General features: G+C 34.5%; 1 protein-coding gene across 1 annotated transcript; it reads left to right on the plus strand.

Annotated features, from left to right (window-relative positions):
* The first annotated feature begins 5,382 nt into the window (after positions 1 to 5,382).
* LOC110683130 (25.3 kDa vesicle transport protein-like) lies at positions 5,383 to 6,858 on the plus strand. Its single transcript, XM_021859480.1, has 5 exons — positions 5,383 to 5,523; positions 5,707 to 5,863; positions 5,986 to 6,129; positions 6,220 to 6,287; positions 6,367 to 6,858. The coding sequence occupies exons 1-5, from the start codon at positions 5,383 to 5,385 to the stop codon at positions 6,472 to 6,474; spliced, it is 618 nt and encodes a 205-aa protein (XP_021715172.1). The 3' UTR covers positions 6,475 to 6,858.
* Positions 6,859 to 15,674: the final 8,816 nt, after the last annotated feature.

The raw sequence follows: 15,674 nt of genomic DNA on the forward strand, positions 1-15,674 counted from the left end.
CATGGGAACGTCAAAGTTATTTTCCGGATTGTTTCTTATTTTCAAGTAATATTAAACCCGCGGTTTGTTTGTTGCATATTATATACCAACGCAAAAGAATTGTACGGTTTAATGTTTGCAACGAAGAATGGAGTGAAATTCCGGTACCCGGTGTCGAAAGTTACATAAACTAGGTTAGGTTCCGTGCCATGCGTAATTTTCAATAACTAATCTATAATTATTAACATTATATTTAATTATAAAAAAAATCTATTTAAGTTACTACTTTGTAAAATGAATTAATTATGAAAGTGTCTATTATTAGCAAAATAGATAATTTAAAATACACATTATATGTATATTTATATATATTTCAGTAACTAATTTATATCATTTCTTCATTTAACCAAATGAATATCTTACAACTATGTATTTAATTCGTAAATAGATTTACTTTTTACACATTATTAATCCATTCCCTCTTACGCGGTATTTATTTTTCTTCTCAATAATCAACTGGCTTAGAAAAAAAATTCATATCTTTCCTAGCAAGCTTTTCAAACATAATTAAATACACAAATATTTTTTTTAAAAAATAATCCTTGTTGTAAAAATGGTAAGAGTCGTATGTAGCACTATGTATGTCACAAATTATGTTAAGAATTTGATTTTCATTGTTTTAACTTTAGCTTATGGTATCAATATATGTAGTGCAAGGAGACATTAAATCTTTTTAATCTTCTATTTATATATAAGATTTGTTTCCTAAATAGTTTGTTTTTTTTTTTTTTTTTTTGGACACACCAGAAAATGACACGCGTCATTGCTGACGTGTCTTTTAGTATATAGTTATTGATTTATGATATAGGGGTTTTGAATGGTTGCTTCTTGCTTGAGTGTCCTAGAGGGACGAATCAAGTTATGGGTGATGAAAGAGTACGCCGTTAAAAAAATCATGGGTTTTAAATTCATGGGTTTTATTATTATGTGTTTCTGACTTGTATCCAATTAGGTCTTCGTTAGCCTGTACTCCTTTGGCAATATCGAGTGATAATTAAGAACGAAATTCTACTGCATTTGAAGGACGATGACCAATGGATGTTCAGTTGTGTATGGTATAATTTGAAAGAGAAAAAGACTAGAAAAGCTCAAATTAGTCCATGGGATGAATACGTTTCACTCAAGAGTATATTTCCTGTTACGGATATTAGTAAGTTTAATAAAAAAAAAATAAGGTACGTAATTTCTATTGATGCTCTTGACTTAACTATTTGTTGAACCCTATATGAACATTATTGTTGTATTTATACCCACAATTCATTCATAGTTGGTTTTTGGATAAGTCATAAGTGTGTGATATAACCTCGTATGTATAACTATTTGCTCATTTAACAAATGAGCAACTAAGTTTTTGCTCATTTGTTAAATTAGCAACTAACTATTTGCTCATTTACTAAATGAGCAAAAAATTGATTGCTCATTTCCCAAATGATCAAAGAAATGTTTGCTTATTTTGCAAATGAGTAACTAATTATTTGCTCATTTGACAAATGAGCTCATTTCACAAATGAGCAAAGAAATGCTTGCTGATTTAATGAATGATTAAAGAAATGTTTGCTCATTTAACTCTTTTACTCATTTGTACGAACTATATGTTCAATAAATAATAACCAAAGATTCATTTGATTCAATGATAAAATCAATTGTTGCAAGTTTATTCAATAGCTAATTTGCTCAACCTCATAACATTCCGATGACTCACGAAATCAATCTCATAATGAACAAGACACTCCTATATGTTTAAGAAAAATTGATTGCTCATTTGTGAAATGAGCAAATAAGCAAATAATTGATTCTGTTAAGAAATATAAAATTAACAAAATTTCAACAAAATTAAAAATATATTATTAAATATAAAATTTCATCAAAATTTCTATATGTTCGTAAATAATGAGGGGATGTGCTAAAAATATTAAATGTTATATGTATGTAAAAGTATCATTACATTTTTTTTGGACAATTTCTAATATCATGATGACTCAATTTATCACAACACCTGCATAATCTCTTCTTTTTCTGGTTTTGTTCTATAGCCTTTTCTTTTTCTCCCTTTAGCCTTTTTGCACTTCTACCTCTTGTTTCAACATTTAACACATCAATCTCAATCCCTTTCTTTTTTGAAGTCTCTTCATTTGATACATGAACTACAGTCCCTTTATTCATTTGAGAAGAGAGGGAGCAGCAGAAGGGTGGCAGGAGCAGTAGTTGGGGGGCAGATAAGATAAAAAAAGTATCAATTGTATTTGCTCATTTGACAAATGAGCACATAAGTATTTAGGAAGCACAACCCCAACAAAACAAATTATCCTAGCAACAGCAACAAGAACGCAACAATGATACTCAAATTTAAAATAAGAACACAAGAACGATCATACCACAACAACACAGCTTTGAAATTGGATAATAAATCAAAAGTAAATTCAAGACTAAACATGAACATGGAACACAACTTATTTTTGCTCATTTGCTCATTTTTATATTTGCTCATTTTTTTTTGGTAGTTGCTCATTTTAAGTTTATTTTGCTCGGTCTTCACTTTATGCCTACACATATCTTAATATTTGCTCTCTACATCAGATCTAATATCAAAACACATTAGAAGACAAACAGAAGAGCACATAAAGCCACAGATAGATATCCTCTCTACGATCTCACAAAACAGAAAACTAGCACCAAAAGGAACTAAGGGTACCCAACACCAGCTCCAATGCTCCATGGCATGAAGTTCAAAGAGAGAAGGGCAACCATATAGCACATCAAAATAAAGAGCATGTCAAGATAAAATGAGCAAAAAACAATAATTGTTAAATTACAATGGCAAAAACACCAGAGCAAAGCAAGAAATAACACAAAGTTTTGTTCAATATTGATTGATCCACAAAAATGATAGCAGAAACTAGATGATTTGAAAAGGAGTAAAACTTGATAATGCAACCCTTCACTATGATTTGCAAAACTGAGCATATATAGCATTCAATTTAACCTGATGTATCAACATCCTAAACAACTAATCACATCATCACCGTAGCTAAAACCAGGCATTCTCCAAAATTTTCAAAAGATACACCCAATTCTTTTCCCTCTCTTGAAGAATGTGTATTGAATAAATCTTAACATTTAACTAATCCAAACATCAAGAAAAAAAATAATATAGTAACAATCAATACAACCATAAAATAAACAAAACATTTTCAATACCTCCTGTCAGTTGCTTCGGACTGCACTGTCATTTGCTCATTTTTTTTTTTTTTTTTTTTGGTATTTGCTCATTTTAAGTTTATTTTGCTCATTTTAATTATGTTTTCTCATGTAATTTTTCTAGGAAATATTTAGGTTTGCTCATTTTCAAATTTTTTGCTCATTTTATAATTTTTTTAAGTTTAAATGATTAAGAACATTTAATTGGAAAAAAATAAGAACATAATAAGAGCATTCAATTGAAAATTTATTGAGTAACAAATTTCACAACATGAATAACAAATTTTAAAGAAAATTCAAAAGTAAATTCGAAAATTATCAGAACATGGAATTCGATAATATATCAAAAGTATATTCGAAAATCATCATATTATTAAATTCGTTAATTTCAACAAAAATTCAGAAGTAAACACGAAAATTATCAGAAAAAATAAATTCGAAAATTCTCCTAGAATATAATAATAAATCTCACATACTAAGATTAACATGCAATTCAATAAGATTAGACGATTGACATCATTGAATTTTAACGAAAATAATCCAAAATCGAAAATAATTAGAACAGAACAATGGAAAATTTTAACAAAAATAATCCAAAACTTAGATAATGAACAAACCTCAATAATCGATGGAAATTGTGTACTTCTAACAAGCTAAGAAGAGGAGAGAGAAATTGTCGAGGTTGAGTTTTTGATTAGACGTCATTGATGAAACTTCGTGGTGGAGAGAGAAGACAGTTAAGCGTTGTGGAGAAAGACAGTTAAGCGTGGTTTTTAAGAGGTTTATATCATTAATCTCAGCTGTTGGATTTAATACAATCTAATGGCTGAGATTTGTTCTCACATAAGAGATGAGTTCTCACATAGAGGGTGGTTCTCACCTGATCCTGACCATATATATATATATATATATATATATATATATATATATATATATATATATATATATATATATATATATATATATATATATATCAGTTAACAAATGAAACATATTATTAGCCAACAAAAGGATAAAATTAGCCAACAAATTAAAATAAACCTATCAGCCAACAAAATGAAATATATAAGCCAACAAAATATACATATTAGCCAACAAAATAAATATATCAGCCAACTAAAGAAACATATCAGTCAACTGATGTCTGATAGCAGCCAACAAAAGTAACATATCAAAATTTAAAAATAAAATAAAATAAAACATATCAGCCAACAAAAAGAATATATTAGCCAACACAAAAACCATATCAACCAATAAATGAAACATATCAGCCAACACATGAAGCATATCAGCCAACAAATGAAATATATCAGTCAAGCCTACCGCACGTAATTATGTGTGCGACAGTCCGCACCCAATATATTCTCTTTAAATTATATATATATATCGACATAAAGATTGTAGTTATCTATATATCTTTAATTCCTTACCTAGAAAATGCAAAGTAATCTTAAGTATATGTTATTTTCACCCTTTTCACAAATTTATAAATCAATCAAAGTATAAGTACACCAAATCATTATTTCATAACATTCATTACATTGATAAAATTAGACTAGAGCAACTTAGTTTAGATGAAAATTATCTTTCATCTCTCTTTTCTTTATATTATTGATAAACATTCATTATACAAATCGCTTCACAAGGTAATTAAAAGATTTACCATTCATCTTTGTCTCTTTTTTCTTCATGCTCAAGAAATCTCAAACATCAAATTCTTTCTTTTTCAAAAGTGGATTCACCTCATCATCAATGTGAACTAAAGGATCGATGTTCATAAAAAGGAATAAAATCCTCTCCTTCATAATGTAACATTTGGACAAAGTTATTAAGTAAAAGAAATGCTAAAAGCATAAAAGTGAGGCAAACTTCATACACGCAAAACAATAAAGGCTAAAATCTCAATATTAAATCAAGGAAAATTATATCCTTATAATTTGATAGTCTTTTTGAAATGAAAATTGGCACAACATAGTATTCAGTCATAAGGAATTACTTGATATCCAAGTTATCTTACCTTTTATAAAACATCTCGGATCTCTTTATTCAATTTTTCCCTAGTACGCTCTAATCATCTTTAATTCGTAACCTCAAAATTAAAGCAATCTTTAATTAAAGCATAATCATAAAACCAAACCAAATAAAATGGTTATGCTAACAATAATTGGAAGGATTACAGATGGCATGCCAATGTCACAAGGTCTAAGGTATGCCAATGAAGATTACAACAACATACCATACTACAAGCAACAAGCTGAGAATTCATTCTCAAAGAAATTTCAAGAGGTTCTTTAGCACCTAATCCCAAGATGACCATTCGCCTCGATCATCAACATTCGTTCATATCCCTCTCTTCCCCCTCTCCCAGGCCCTAGCTAGCGAGTGCCACTTTATGTTTTGATTTAATTTATGGACGAATTTGTATTGCTAACATGGTTTTTCTAATGATCATCATAAGTTGTTTGGTAGCTTGTGGTACGTATTTGCTTCATCACATTGTGTGATTCTTCATATCCGAGAACACTAGCTTTCCATTACCTTGAGGATTTGAGGCATGAGTTAGAGAAATTTCAAAGCGATCAACTTGTGGATAAAATTACTAGACCATATAGTTTTGTCAACTTTGGTAAGCATTTTTTAATTGTATTATTAACATTGTTTTCCTCTTTTGTTTGTTAATTTGATTATCTTGAAGGTGTTCATAGCGCAAAATCCTATGATTTTTTTAGCTTGGGTGATTATATGTAGACAGTGTTATTATCAAAATTAGGAAACAACATGTTGACACAAGAGCACAAGCTAATCTAAAGAAGTTGAATGCTAATCACGGACAAGAGTTGGATATCACAATAGAAACCATGTCTGCAGTTATAGAAAACAGAAAGCAATTAGGTAAAATTCTCTTTCACCAATTACTTGGCTCATATTTTCACTGAATTTTGTGAAAAAGCTAAACTAAATTGTTTTCATTGCTTTTACTAGATTATATGGAAAGAGTTGTGATGGCTCCTCAAATTGTTTCACCAATATGGGGTTCTCGGCATCTTGAGGTACACACTTAAATTACAAAGAAAGATTTTGAAGATTGAAAATGTTATGAAAGTAAGCTTACATTTCATAATGTGGCAGATTATCGCGTTGAAATGGACACCAATTAGCATTTCAATTAGTGTTGTGGTCATTCTTCTGTTGTGGGCGTCTTTGATTTTGGCAGATTACATTGTCTTGTGCTTGTGACATAACGTTGAAGAAATCTCACAATCATTATTTTTCCTCTCTATATAGTACCGCAGTACAGAAGAATATACAACACAACCATTAAATAGGTTGTCCAAGCTTATGAACACACAATATAACTTCCTTTGATGATCAAATAATACCAAAGTTAATATTTGTAACTGAGATGCAGAAGAATATGCAGTACAGCCATCTAATAGTTTACAAACAGCCTAGTCACTTAAAGACAGTAAATCAGTAATCAAACTACAATCTATGTCAAGAATAGAGAGAATAGTGTAGTGTGTTTTGTATTAGAGTATGAACAAGTACATATATACAAACTAAAAGTGATTAGGGCTCAACACATTGGCCCAATAACTATACACTAATATAAGGCTTAACACCCCCCCTCAAGTTGGAGCATGCAAATCACAAATGCCCAACTTGCCAAGTAAATACAAAAATTGGTTTTTGGTTAAGGCCTTAGTGAATATATCCGCGAGTTGATCAGTCGTCTTGACGTATGACGGACTAATAACCCCTTCCTGAATTGCATCCCTAACATAATGACAATCTACCTCAATATGCTTAGTGCGTTCGTGGAAGATCGGATTCTGCGCAATATATAACGCCGATTGACTATCACAAAACAAGCTCATTGCACGGGGATGCGAGACTCCCAAACTGTCGAGTAGTGCCTTCAACCATTTTAACTCATCAATTATATTAGACATCGAACGATACTCTGCCTCTGCAGAAGACTTAGAAACAATATGTTGCTTCTTAGTCTTCCAAGAAATAGGGGAACCACCAAGAAACACCAACCAACCAGAAATCGATCGTCTCGTCAAAGGGTGACTAGCCCAATCCGAGTCACACCAACCTGTCAAATGTAAATTGCATTATGAACTCAATAGGATTTCTTGACCCGGACATCCTTTCAAGTAACACACCGTACGAATGGCGGCCTCCCAATGATCTTGACGAGGTTGTTGCATAAATTGAGATAAGATATGAACTGTGTAAGCCTGATTAGGTCTAGTAAAAGACAAATAAATCAGACGACCCACAAGACGACGATACCTTTCAGGGTCAGCAATAAGAGGAGTCTCTGATTTAGCCAGAGTATGATTTGCTCAATAGGAGTACTTGCCGGACGTGCCCCTAACAAACCAGACTCTGCAATAATATCAAGAGTATATTTCCGTTGACATAGAAATATGCCCTCCGGGCTTCGAGCAACCTCAATACCAAGAAAGTATTTCAACACACCCAAATCTTTCATATGAAAACAGTCACTCAAATATGATTTGAATGTCGAAATTGCAGAAGAATCATTGCCCGAAATTATTAAATCATCAACATACACCAGAGCACTAAGATGAATAGCCCCATTATTCATAGTAAATAAAGAATAGTCAGAGTACGATTGCAAAAATCCGTACCTTTTTCAGAGAATTGGCCAGTTTAGAGTACCAACATCGAGGTGCTTGTCGTAGGCCATACAAAAACTTTCGAAGACGACACACCAAGCCAGATTGAGTACCATGAAAACCAGGATGGGACTTCATATAAACCTCCTCATCAAGATCACCGTGCAAGAAAGCATTATGGACATCCATTTGGTGTAATTCCCAATTTTTCGCAGCAGCAACCGCAAGAAAAGCACGAACGGTGACCATTTTAGCAACGGGAGCAAAAGTCTCGTTATAATTTATACCCTCAACCTGATGATTACCAAATATAACAAGGCGAGCCTTCAATCTTTCAATTGTGCCATCTAAGTTAAGCTTGACCTTGTACACCCATCGGCAACCAAGAGCTTTCTTACCCGGAGGTAATTTTTCTAACACCCATGTTCCATTATTTTCAAGAGCAGTAATCTCTTTTTGCATAGCCTCTCGCCACCCTTCATGTTGCATTGCCTCATTGAAATTTCGAGGCTCAACCACTGTATCCACAACTGCAATAAACACACGGTGTCGCAAGGAAAAAATTATTACAATTCACAAAGTGTGCTAAGGGATAAGGAGTACCTGAGGAGCTTGGAGTAGACGGTGAACTTTGAGGGATAGATGAACTCGGAAGAGATATAGTATATGCGATGTAATCACGATGCCAACTGGGAGGATGCCTTTCCCTTTGACCACGGCCCATATCAATAGAGGAAGTAGAGGTGGAATTCGGATCAGCCATGGGGCTGCTGTCTGAGGGAGTAGCTGTAATAGTAGCCTCGGCAGAAGAGGCCGCAGGAGGGCTGCGTGGAGGAGCAGAATCCGCAGGTGGCCTGCGGTGTAGGTTGCGAGGAGCAGCAGTAGCAGTGGCCGTAGGATCTGCAGCATGGACAGGAGGGCTAGGCGGATTTTCGGGCACAAGGGAGTCCTCACTAACCTCCAAAATATGCTCTAATTCATCTAGAAAATCCTGATCCACCCCAACATTGTCGTTTGACATGCCTTCGATACTCACATTAGTAGAAATTGAATCACTCTTATGCACATATGGAAATTCATTTTCATAGAATTTAACGTCACGTAATACAAATATATCACCGGTTTCTAAATCATACAACTTCCAACCCTTCTTGCCATAAGGATAACCCACAAACACACACTTCCTACTCTTAGAAGCAAAATTTTCGCCCTTTGCTTTTTGGTTATGAGCAAAACAAAGACACCCAAAAACACGTAACTCATCAAAATTAGGTTCTTTGCCAAAGAGAATTTCATATGGAGTTTTATTGGCTAGTAAATGAGAGGGAGTGCGATTAATCAAATAAACCTCTCCAAGGACACATCCACCTTAAAAATCAATCGACAAATTGCCTTGAAACATCAATGCCCGACTCACATTTAAAATATGTTGATGCTTACGCTCTACCCGACCATTTTGTTGTGGTGTGCCAGCACCAGAGGTTTGGAATAGAATGCCATTTTCATTAAAATACAGAAGCATATGTTTGAACTCCGTACCATTATCACTCTGTACACATTTCACATGAACATCAAATTGACATTTAACCCTAGCAAAGAAAGAAAAAAAGGAAGAATAAAATCCAGTTTTGTCATTAAATAAATAAACCCAAACACCTCTTGAAAAGTCATCAACAATTGTCAAAAAATAATGAGCACCACAAGTAGAAGGCGTCTTATACGACCCCCATAAATCACAATGTATCATTTCAAAAATATGACTAGCCCTACTATCACTATTAGGAAAATTATCCTGTGATTGTTTAGCTTGTGGACAAATTTCACATGCTTTATTCAAAGATTTGCTACCAGAACTAGTACTAATAGTAGGCACTAACTTGAAAATTTTATCCGACGGATGACCTATACGTTGATGCCATAACTCGAATGCAGAGACCTTCGAATTTGTCACCGCACATACTTTAGGAATTCGTCGGAAATAGTAGAGTCGATCTATCCGTTCACCGCCTCCAATCAGGCTCCCCGAGTGTTGGTCCCGCATAACACATAAAGAGTCGGTGAATTGTACATTACAATGTGAATCATCGACCATTTTAGACACGGAAATTAAATTGCAATTTAATTTGGGAACGAATTAAACATTCTCAAGAATTATTCCGTCAGCTAAATACACTCGCCCTTCCTTCGTAGCCATGGCTTGAGCACCATCCGGAAGACTGACAGGGCAAGGAGAAATGAATTGCACATCCATTAAACATGATTCGTCACCGATAACATGATGAGAAGCTTCGGTGTCGATGATCCATGACAATGAAAAATACTCACCCGTCATGTTGTCTTGTTGACGATTATTAACCATAGTCAAAAGAAGACGAACATGCTCGGGTTGAAGCTCTGACAAAGCCGAGAGGGTTTCCTGCGAGGGAAGAGATGTAACAACAGCAAGTAACAACAGCAAGAGAGGCGCCCACGGTATTGGAACGAGTCGTGGGCTTGCTGTGATCAGACACAGCCGTAGCAGCAGCAGCAGGCGAAGAAGTGATAGGCCGTTGTCGAGCCTACCAAAGATAATAATTCCTATCATGATCTCACTAACTACTAGCAAGGGTAAGAAAGGGTCGAACCCAAGAGAAGCGTTGAATCAACCACCGAGTACTACCGTTTAAATAAGCTAAATGAAGTTGAAATCGGGTTGGTTTTGAGTAACTTCTACTAATTCAATTCAACTAAAACTAAGAGGAGATTAACAATATTTAGAGGAATCTAGGGCTTGGGTTATACCACTAAAATTCATCACAAATCACGATTAGCATGCAACAATCAAGGTAAGTTAAGGGGATAAATTAGGGGAAGTCATCTAAGGCACCCAACTACTCTCTCAAGCTTGAGGGATTACTTGAATCATGAATACAACCTACTCTCGTGGTTACAAAGCATAAAGAAAGTGTTAAAGCATAATCACGATGATATAAACATTCCCTTGACTAGAAATTCCTATTCTCATGGCATTTCAAGTCAATTAAGCATATGAGAGCTAACTCAAGTTCATCTCTCGATCCTTCGTTGAGAAAGCTTGGATAAATAGTTCTAGCAATGGCCATATACAAGAACTAAGCAATTAAACCACTTAAGCTCAACTAATTAACACCCAATAATCACCCAATTATTACATGCAACAAGTAATTAGTGACTACATTGAGGGTTTATCCAAACCCTAGAAATTAGACTACTCACAATCCATAGAGATTAAAGCAATTAAAGATTTCAAGCAATTCATGAACAAGTTCAAACTAAGGATTAAGATAATTAACAATCTAAGCATGCAAGAATTAAGCAAGTAATTAACAACAAAGTAAAGAGTAATGGAAGAGAAGAGTAAGAAATAGTTACTATGAAGCTTCAAGGTGAGCAACAATGGTGGAACTTGTCTTCTACAATGATTGAAGTTGAATATTTCCAAGCTAATAATTAGAATCTAACTAATGATTTGAGAATTTAATGTTCTAGGATTGCAAAACTAAGAGAAAGCTCTAAAAACCTTGCTTTTCCGTACAAATGAGCTTGGTAGGCGTGTCGCGTACCTATAAAAAATAACCTAACAGACCAATACTAATGTAGACTGGTAAGTAAGGGTCGGATCCCAAGAGACTAAGGTTCAGAAATAATTAAATAGACTCGAATCTTTACTAAGAAAAAATCAAGTATAATCGATAACTAAGGGTCTAAAATATAGGAAAAATTAGAAAATAAACTAATTAAGATGATTAAATCAAGCAATTAAAAACATCCAAGATCTTAGTTTCACCACAATTATTATTGAAGCAATTGTAATTCTACCCTTAACATACGATTTTAATTGAACGGGGAAAAGTAAACCCTAATAAATACCAAGGATCTCTCTCGAGTATCAATGGCTTCCCTAACATACAATCAATCCTATTCTCATGGTATCATGCATATTAGAGACATTAAACACATTACTCTCACTTCCCAATTATCAAACCCAACTACTCCCGTGTTGAGAATCAAACCCTAAATTGAGTTACTCAATTCCGTTTATACCCAACTCTCGCTGTGATAAAAACAATGGAATAATCGCAATACTATAGTTACGTCTAACCTAGCATTGGCATAATCACAATCAATTTAGCAATTCAATTGTTAAAGTTATTAAAGAATTTAAAGATTTAATTCATGCATCAATAATAATAGGGCTACACTAGATCTTGAATTAAGGAATCTACTCACACATGATTAAAGAAACAAAAACAATAATAAATAATGAAAACATAATTAAATAACAAAGGATGAAAAATAAATACCAAATCTTGAATAAAAATTGAAAGTAGAAACCTTGAATCTTGAATCTTGAATTACAAAAACTTAGAAAAGTAGATGGAGAACTAGTTCTTAATGAGAGAATAAAAATAATAAAAGTCTTAATGAATCATCCAGAAAAACAAGGCTAAAAAGTATTTATATCAGCCTAAAAAGATAAGAAAAACGGCTAAGCCTTGGCGCACAAGAATCCCAGGAGGCACGGACGTGCCTCTTTACGTAGCAAAATTGCTGCAGTTTCTGTCTTCCAGGCACGGACGTGCCTGATGCTGGGCAGGGACGTGCCTGCTTCTTTACCTAGGCACGGACGTGCCTCTTCTGCTAGGCACGGACGTGCCTAGGGTCTTCCTTTGGCGCAGCTTCTGGCACAGAGGCACGGACGTGCCTGATAGGGAGCCACGACCGTGCCTACCTCTAAAATGCCATTTTCTTGACTTTTCTTCAATCTCCAAGCTCCATGGGCTTTGACTTACTTCGTGGATTTATAATTCATCCAAATTAGCTCCATTATTCCTGAAAATCATCAAAAACAACAAAACTACCCATAAAAGCATCGGATTAACCAAACTAGAGCAAAATACGCCAAAACGGACTCAAATACTCAACTAAACTAACAAAACTAACTAAAAACCAACCAAATAACATACACAAAACACGACTTATCAGAGCTCAAAGGAGGTATTTATAAGACCCCCAAATAAAAAGGACGGAGAAAACAAGAATCGGGCTCAACTGCAGGTCTGCACGGACGTGCTGCCTTATGCACGACCGTGCAGGGCATGGCAGAAGCTACTGTTTGGACTTCAAATCCTGCACGGTCGTGCTAACTTAAGCACGGCCGTGCAGGCCTTGGTAGAAGCTACTGACTTTCTGGAGCACCCCTGCACGGACGTGCAAGGTCTGGCACGGCCGTGCAGGGTCTTCTAAGCCCTTTTCTTCATCTTTTCTTCTATATTGCTCCTTTCCTTGGCTTCTTTCTACCATCTTCTTGTTTCTAACCTCGGTTTAGTATCCATGGGCTTCATTTGGTCGTCTTTGGACCTAGAATCTCAACAAAAAAAACACTAACAACCCGTGAAGCATAAGACCTACTGGGCACAACTGGAGTACCTTGCTGCCCCAAGGACGATGCCCCCCCCCCCTTTTTTACCATACTTCTCGAGCCACCAAGGGGGTTAACCATGGAGTATGAAACAGCCTGAATTGTCGTGTCCCGAGCGTTTGCAATGGGAGCAATATAGCTTCGATTAATCAATGCGAGTGTTAGATTGAGAAGGCCGTCGATCCGAGGATAAAGCAAAAACATGAGCCTCAGCCTTCTCTGATTGAGCATGCCCTTGATCAATTCCATGAGAACGCTCCTCTTGAAGGAATGCTTGGTACGCACGGTCAAGAGTAGTTAGGGGCTGCTGCGAGAGAAGGTTCGTGCGCACCACAGTGTACTTGTCATCATCAATACCGATCAAGAATTGATGTAATTTCTCCTCTTCTTTATCCAATTCATACTTTGCAGCAACGTTACACGTGAAATGTCCACATTCACATCCAGGGGGGGTGAGACGAAGAAGATCATCAAAATACCCCATCAAAGTAGTATAATAGTCTTCACCAGTCATAGCCTTCGATTGTTTGCAATTGGTAATAATAGTCAGCAATTGTTGGAGACGAGGACCACTAGCCTCGCAAAACCGCTTCTCCAAATAATCCCAAAGTTTCTTGGCTTCCTCAAAGTAAGGTATGGATGCCGCAACCTTAGGGTTAATAGCTCGTAAAATCCATAAAACTATCATGGAATTCACCATATCTCAATCAAGTAATTTTTTCTTCTCAGAGGATTTCAAGGATAAGGTAATTGCCCTAGACCAAGAAAGGTAGTTATCTCCTTTCAAGACCACGTGAGTGATCAAATTCCCCGGTTGATCACCGGCGCCAAGGTAAAAGGGGGATGAGAGATTGAGTTTTCCATCGTCGCCCATTGTAGTGAATCAAGCAGTGCATAGTGGAAAAAAAAAATCAGAATTTTTAAAATTTTAGGGTTTTAGAATATTAAGGCACTGATACCATGTCAAGAATAGAGATAATAGTGTAGTGTGTTTTGTATTAGAGTATGAACAAGTATATATATACAACCTAAAAAAGATTAGGGCTCAACACATTGGCACAATAACTATACACTAATATAAGGCTTAACAATCTATATTTCCAGTAAGAAAATCATGATACAGCTTTCAAGGACTGGAGCGCCACAAAAATTTGAAGAAGGGCTCGATTTTAACTGTATCGTACATCTCTAGCAAAGTCCCCAGATTTCCCTTAATTTCTTCAGTTTGTTTCTTATTGTAAACTTGATTGTTTTCTACGTTATGCCACCAGAATTTATTGCAAAACGATCAGTACAACAGGATTCATCTCTGGAATGTGTTTCTAAATTTTCAAACAAGTACTGCAAATCAAAGAAAAAACAACATTACTCTGCATGATAATTAGGCCTTAATAGACATTTCAAGTTGCTAACCAATAATTGTTTTTAACCTCTAAACATGTACTTACTACTAGTCTTATTCCATATCATTTGTCAAAAGTCTACCTCCATATATATATATATATATATATATATATATATATATATATATATATATATATATATATATATATATATATATATATATATATATATATATATATAAATGAAGCATTACTCATTATACTTAATTTCAAACCAATAAACTAAGTAGCACTTCCTAAAAAATAGTGCATAACCTTAAACAACGATTAACACAGAATAAAAGAAGTACCTTAATGGTATTATAAGTGTAACCAGCTATAATTAAGGTAGTCGGATATGTGCTCCAAACTAGGCCATCCACTAGAGCTGCAGAATATACCGTGTTGGCATACTGCATCCGCAAATTGAGGTGAATATTGTACAGTTGAGAAGCTTGCATTATTGGTCCAAAATCATCCAGAATAAACTCAGCCTAGCAAACCAAACAAAAATCACAATAAGGAAAGTGTAACAGCAGTACATGAGCAAAGATATTAAGTCGGAAAATGCAAGTCATAGCCGTTTCTAATATTTTGGTGGTCCGGGGCAAAATGATAATATTTTTGTTGAATAAATTATTTGTTTTTATAATTATAAATATTTATGTAATTTGTTAATTCATAAATTAATTTTATGTAATTTGTTAATTCATAAATAATTTTACGTAATTTGTTAATTACTTCATCCGTTATTTTAATTGCATTATTTACACTTTTCCACTATTCACTCACCTCTTTTGAATTTTTTTTGTGATTTATCCGTTTGAATATTATATTTTTAAATATCATATTTTTAAATATTTATATATAATAATTTATTGCATTCGCCCCTTAATTTCGTGATTAATCAATTTATTACATGGTTATGACACACAAAAAATGTGCATAATTACACTTCTTTGT

The sequence above is a fragment of the Chenopodium quinoa genome, unplaced genomic scaffold, assembly GCF_001683475.1.
Source record: "Chenopodium quinoa cultivar QQ74 unplaced genomic scaffold, ASM168347v1, whole genome shotgun sequence".
Taxonomy (NCBI): domain Eukaryota; kingdom Viridiplantae; phylum Streptophyta; class Magnoliopsida; order Caryophyllales; family Amaranthaceae; genus Chenopodium; species Chenopodium quinoa.